The 7,139-nt window shown below is 40.2% G+C and overlaps 1 protein-coding gene across 1 annotated transcript in view; it reads right to left on the bottom strand.

Moving 5' to 3' along the window:
- Positions 1-293: 293 nt before the first annotated feature.
- CTTNBP2 (cortactin binding protein 2) overlaps positions 294-7,139 on the bottom strand; it is a gene marked incomplete at both ends in the record, with an annotated part of 154,124 nt that continues 147,278 nt past the window's right edge. Inside the window, 6 exon segments of the mRNA XM_082662319.1 lie at positions 294-314; positions 317-335; positions 337-533; positions 3,603-3,704; positions 4,700-4,832; positions 5,958-6,021. Of these exon segments, the coding sequence (XP_082518445.1) occupies positions 294-314; positions 317-335; positions 337-533; positions 3,603-3,704; positions 4,700-4,832; positions 5,958-6,021 (536 nt within the window).

Genomic DNA, 7,139 nt, shown 5'->3' with positions numbered 1-7,139 from the left:
CAGACAGTTGTTTTAATACCCCTGAACATCTTGAGTAAAACTATTATGACTTTTCTATTATAAAACTACTTGAAAAGTGGGTATAACTTCTTGGTATTGCAGTTCAATCCTACAGAACTGAAAAAAAAAACCCTAAATGTTGATTATAAATACACTTTACAAAAAACTGAATAGTGGTCCTGCACTCATACTTTATATTGCAGTGAAAACATGTGATTCATTTAAAGGTATTTACATCTTGTCCTTGGTTTCTGTGTGAAATATACAGAAGAATGAGAATATTGTAGGCAGGCCTATTTGTTAGGTTTTCTACTTGTTCATTTTTGTGTAAGTTTCAAATCTTCTTTTGAATTGTTTATTTCTATTTGCCTTGTATTACTGCTGCTGCTGCTTCTTTTGGTGTTCTGGGAACACTGGGTGACTTTACTTCTAGGAACAGGAAGAAAAGATTTAACTCTTGAAACACCCAACTCAGTCTTTGATTTACTGTTGCTGCATTCGGTCGCTTGATGGCTGCTGAGAGGACTGACCTCCTGTAAGAAAGGCAAACAAAATAGCTTGTCAATTTGACATTGTTCCCAACTTCTGTGATCAGTCCTAACTTCCTCCTCTCTGTCCCTGAACACGCAGGTAGGAGTTTCTCTCTTAAGTTAAGTTCTCATGAAAAAATGAACAAAAGACAATGGAGGGGAGAAGCTGAATGCTTAATGTCTTATAGACCCACTGGCTGATTTTCATTAGGTCCTTTGTGGTATCACAAAAGTGCTAGACACAGGAGTCAATGAATCGAGTGCCAGAATCCGGGGTCTCCTCACCAGCTGGAGCTGTATGAAGTCCTAGGCCTGAGGAAATCAAACTGGACTACTCCAACCATCTTTAAGCAGTTCTACAATTCAACTCTTTCACCTTGAGCACGTCACTTAATGCTTCTGCCTTTGGATCTAATTGGACTATTACTCAACACATATTTTGAATGTTTAAAAGACAAACACTGTTCTAGGTGCTCGGCTCACGTAAAAGAGCACCATCCTTGCTCTGATGGAGCTTCTGCTGTAGTGAATTAAAGTTCCTGCGTAGCAATTCTCTATGACTAAGGAGCTCAAGATCTTCCATTCTTGGAAACTGCATGCTCTTGTCTTCCTAGTGTTTCAGAACTCTTCTGGACCTGGTCTAGGTCTCTCATTTTGCCCCCGAGGAACCAGAGTTGGATAGGTGAGAGTGATGATGCTGGGATAAGACCTTTTACTCATGCTGTTTTCCCTGATCTTGAGTTCACTTGGGTAGGCCTCACTTCATGTTTGCCAGGTGGCAGAACTGAACTCAAGTGAGTATGGGCTATGACAGGTGAAGAGGAAAGGGTTCCATGGGAAGAAGGAAGGGTGAAGATGGGTATGTTGTTGAAATAGTAAATTACATGTAAAAATAAGTTAAGGACGTTTAAGGACATATTTGGAAAGAAATGGGGTGGAAAATAAGGAGGATGAGAGATCAGAGGTATGTGTTGGAGAGTGGGTCTAAGCCTTGGCTGCACATGAGAATCACCAAGGAGCTTTTAAAAACCCCAACGTCCAGCTTGTACCTTGGACCAATTACATCAGAACCTCTAGGGCATGTGGTCCAGGTACCGGGGATTGGAAAAAAAAAAATCCTCAAGTGGATTTCATTATGCCACCAGAATGAGAACTTCTGCTTTAGGGGGTTTAATTTGCATCTTAATGAGAAGAAAACATTTATTAGTATCTACTCTCCTGGTGATTTAAATCTGTATTTATGTAAATTGTTTAAGAAGACTGGCTGACATGCTACCTGATTAAATAGGCCCCTCTCTGGCCGCATAGGAGAAAGTGATTTCAACTAACACAGACAGCTCTTACTTCTAAAGGGAATTACTTCCACTTCTAAAGGGAATTACTTCCTGATAGTAGAAGAGACTGGGCATCTAACCAAGAAATGCTCGCTGAGTTTCTCACAGTAGAAGAGGTATGAGCCTGTGAAGCTCTCAGGAGGCTGGCAAATGCCAAATGAGTATACTTCACCCTCTGCTGGCAGGTTCTGAGAAGAACATCTAGCCACGGGGAACAGGCCTCACAATGCGTTCAGTGGGCAAAGCAAGAGGGGGCAGCTGTCCTCCTAATACCCGCATCAAACCGCACATTTAAAAAACTATGGTTCTTTCTGAAGAGCCCAGAAAGTATAAAATGATCCATTTTTTAAAAAGGTCCCTTTTAAAACAAAGCTTAGCCTCCCTTCAGTACTATTTTTCTGGACAGTACCTCATTGTAGCAACCCAATATGGTCCTGTGACAGAGAAAGAGGTACAAAACTGTCTTCATTATCCAACAGCTGCCACTCACTACCAGTCAACCTTTTTATATAGGAAAGTGACTGGGCCCTGTGGACAAAGAGTGGCTCATCGCACCCCTTCCCACTGGCTGCTGCGCAAGGAATCCTGAAGAGGGGTCCTGGAGGCCCAAGAAAGGTGTTCTGAACCCCAGCTCCTGAACAAATATTTTCCAGCCAGAATTCTCCGCAGGGACCCCAGGTCACCTCCTTAGTCATCCTCCCTTACCTGCTCTCCAAACTATGCTTTTGCTGTGCTTCTAAACTGTTCCCAATTGGGGGAAAAAAGCAAATACTATACAGAGTAAGCCAGACAGGTCATGCTCTTCTTCACAGATCATGTTATGTATTTTTTATACAAGAACTCAGCCTTGTTAATATTCCCCGCAACACACACAGCTTCCGCGTAACTAATCAGGACTGAAACCTAACGAAGCTGTGAGAGAGCAGGGGCAGGGGAGCCCAGGGCTGTCTGGTGATCAGAGGAGGGTTAATAATGTAATTCTGCTTTCTGCACTCCCCCCCACAACAGGTCTGTGTCAGCTGCCATGCGAGTGGATGAGAACAGGATGTGAACCACAATCGACATGGCTTGGTGAGCTTACAAAATATGCATCCTCATAAAATCACTACCGGATAAGAAGTAGTTTTATTGTTTCTATTCACCCAGGAGTACCATGCTGGGCCATCTCAACTCTTGGCATTTATTAACCAATCGTATAAGTTATTTCAAGAGGTTGAGGAACTCTATTGGAATCCTGGCTCTTCTATTTGACATTCTGATTTGTTTTTAAAAGAAAGTCTCTCACTGAAACATGCATGATATGGCAAGTTAAAGTAAACCAGACTGAGATTTTTTTTGTGTGTGTGTAGATCTTTATCATCACTCAGCACTTTGCTAAAATTAACTCTAGTTTTCCAAAATAGTGCTCAAATGAAATTCAATATCCCATTTTAAAATACAGCAATAGAAGACAGAAATCTAGTTTCGGCATAAACAAATGAAAACAAATGGAAAAGACACCCAAAATTCTGGCATCAAATAGAAGGAAAAAGAATGCTTTTCTATGTGATTCTTTCAAGCTATTATCCAAACAATAATTTTTCTAACCTTGATTACCTTAGAGAACACTTTTGCCTTTATCCTATTTATTACCCAACTATGGTTTAAAAGTAACTGTGATGCACATTGAAAGATTTGTGAAGTCAAATTCCACAACAGTCCTTCTTTGTCCCATTTTGGAGGGAAAGGGGACACTTACCTTTTGTGACACTGGCATTCTTGGATTATTAACAGTTGCTGAAAATGCAGGGTGGTTTCCTGAACGATCAAACCTCCCTAACTCATCCCCGGAATCAGCAATCTGGAAGATACACAGTTTATCAAGTCACCGTGGAAAACCCACAACAGAAGTGGGATCCTTCTCTTACTGTCAGAAGCTCTACAGAACAGACCTGCAAGTCCCATAATGTTCATACGAAGACCTGAAGTCTTCATGTGAAACTAACGGCAAATGCATGAGACATAACCTCTAAGGAAAAAGTCTTTTAAAGTCAGAAGAAGACAACCAGATGAGCCCTATTAAAAAAAAAAAATCACTTGGCACAAAATGAAAGGATATAAAATTTGCAAGATTTTCATTGTTACTTTATTTTTCCAGAGGTTAAGTATTTCGACACATTTGCAGCAACATTAAATAAGCTAGTCAGTTCTACTTTGGCCAGAGATTAGGACTGTCTAAATACAATAGGTGAGTCTTTGGGCGGAAGCTGCACAAGTTATAACTACCTTCTTATGCTCCCTTTCAAGTAAAAGGCATTTATCAAGGAAGTTTGGTCAAATTTGCTGCAGATATCAGGTGCCAAAACAGGTTGAACTTGATGCTGTTAATGCTTCGAGATTTTGGGTCACTGATTTCCGGATTTGGATCTCAAATTTCACAGCTTGAAGACTTTGACTAAACAGATTACACAGGCCACTTATTTTTATTTGTAAGGAAAGTTGCCATTCTATCCAGAACACAAGGCTGCTGTAATGCTCTCTTACTGACTGGTGACTTATGGGCCAAAGTTAGGAATACGAAAAGGAAAAGGATGTATTGGTGTAATTTGTGGTAACGCAATGAACACTTCAGGTTTTTCAGAGAAGGTGTGCTACATAGAGCTCCCTTATTGTAGAAGGGGTATTTTGGAAGAAAGAGCTTTTCTAAGCAAGGTAAGGGATGTTCTGATTTGGAGCATTAACATGCTATTTGATAAGGAATTTCTGGCGGGGAGTGAGAGTTATGACATGGCTCTAAGAAGTCTCTCGAATGCTGGGTGGAACCATTCAATGTCCTCCCCCAAGCGTCCTGCTTACCTTGCTTATATCAGATTCAGACTTGCTGGAGCACATGCTCTGAAGTTCCGTGACAAGGTCCGCTTCATCATCCGAACCCAGAGAGAGTCTTTGATCCAAATTCAACGCCAAAGATAGATCATTCTCTAGAGACCTAAAAAGTTTTTAACATCCTTTAAAGGCATTCATCAATGTCACGCAACAACCCACTCCCACCCACTCCCGCTGGACTTTGAAAACTCCTACTTAAAATTCTCAATAGGGTAAAGTTTTACTACACAAAGAAATCTACTTTCACTTAAAACATTCCAGTCTTACTCCTCCCTCTTCTTCTCTGTCTCCAAAGATAAAGCTAAGACACTGTGTGCAGGGGGCAGTGTGATAATGGAGTAAATAGGAATTTACCACATATTAGCAATATGACCACAGGTCAGGTTTTCTTTTTGTCCTCAACACCTCACTCAGTTCCTGGGTTCCCTTCTCTCTAACAAATTCCTTATACCTACAACATAGAGTTATTACAAATATTATATAGGCTGTTGAATACAATAGATCTAACAGTGGACCCGGCAGAAACAAGCATGTGATGCAGATTCAATGACCCCCTCACCCCCTTCTGTAATTCTGTGAACCAGGGCACAGGGTCCTAAATGCTACCTGCCAAGTGATTGAGCACACAATTTACTGGGCTACACTGGGGACCTATTTACAAACTACCAAGCATTTTTATTCTATGATAAATAATTCCTTATTTCAGCTTGCTTACAAGTTTGGAGGTATAATCAACAATTCCCTAGGCGCAACATAAGAAAAAAAATAAGTCATGCTAGGTTTCTGTAAATCTATCATTAAAAAAAAAACGGGGCTTCCCTGGTTGCGCAGTGGTTGAGAGTCCGCCTGCCGATGCAGGGGACGCAGGTTTGTGCCCCGGTCCAGGAAGATCCCACATGCCGCGGAGTGGCTGGGCCCGTGAGCCATGGCCACTGAGCCTGCGCGTCCGGAGCCTGTGCTCCGCAATGGGAGAGGCCACAACGGTGAGAGGCCCGCGTACCACAAAAAAAAAAAAAGGTCATCTAAAAGTCTGTTTAAAAGTTCACAAGTGCAGGATGTTACAATATCTTTGTCAAATGCATTAATAATAACTATCAAATTTGGTACAAAATGAAGCCAATGATAAAAGCAAAATAGGCTAAGAAACTTTAAGAAATTCATAGTTGCACAGACTAATCATGAGAATGTGTATTGTTTGTTATGAGTTAAATCTACAAGGGAAACTTACTTTTGTTTTGACAGAGAAGCATTCCTGTTACAATTCAGCTGTAATATAGTCTTATTTTTGATACCTGTTTAAAGAAAAAAAATGTAATCACATTTCAACAGAATGTCCCTGTGCATCTTGAACTCTGTATTTAAAAGAAACAGGCTATGGACTCTGCTGTATTTTCATATTGTTTTTGGATTAAATCCATCTCTTGAAGCCCTGTGGAAGGTCAGGGAATGACCAACAACCTCATGTATTGATATATTTATGACTAAAGACGGTACAACTCACACCACCTGAGGCTCAATTCAGGAATCCTGAACTCTGCTTTCATCAATGGACCCTATTCTAACCAGTCAAGCCCCCACATCCTTAGGGCTTTGTTCTCAAAGTACCTAAAAAGGGGTTAATACGTGCCTTTTGATGATGGTAATTTCCCTTTCTCTCCCTTTGTTTGCCTTCCATGTTACTAACTAGTTACTGACTGTAGATCTGAAGCAGTTTTTGATGTCTGGGCCCCATGATATATTACAGTGTGGGTGGCCTTGGTGTGTAGAAATTTAACTTTTAATTGCTTTGCGTTTTACGGAAAACAAAATAGGAACAGTATACAAAAAGTCACAGCATTAAAACAAATACTGCATATCACACCAATGTTCTTCAAACTGCATATTTCAACGCATTTAAAAAAACAAACAATAGGAAATATCAGACTGCACAGGTTGTAGTAAATATATAAATTTGTATCAGTTATAGATACATGCAAATGCATAGGTTTGTGTGTACTGGTCAGGCTTTAAAATATATTTCTCACTATGGGTTATGGTCAAAAAAGTTTGAGAAACACTAAAACATTTTAGACTCAAAATGTCTTTCTATAATACACACTGTAATTTTATAAGTTCATTAACACAGTTGCTTCTGAGTTAATTCTAAAATTGTACGAATGGTGCTAGCACAGATTAATCTGTAAAGAATGATTTTGAAAAGTAAGTCGAATTTGATATATCCTGATTAAACGCAGATCATCAAAGAATCTCTGTATATTTCCTCATCCATACTTTTGTCATTATTGTCAGAAAGCAATGACTAGTAGGTTTCCCCTAATTACCATGTAAGTGCACAGCCTTGGGCCCTGCTCTCCAGAAGCCTGTGACCAACCCCTCAGCCTTGGTTTAGGTCAGGAAATAAAAAGGCTGT

Source organism: Grampus griseus (assembly GCF_964374135.1).
Source record: "Grampus griseus genome assembly, chromosome: 9".
Taxonomy (NCBI): domain Eukaryota; kingdom Metazoa; phylum Chordata; class Mammalia; order Artiodactyla; family Delphinidae; genus Grampus; species Grampus griseus.
This window is presented reverse-complemented; position numbering and strand designations above follow the sequence as displayed.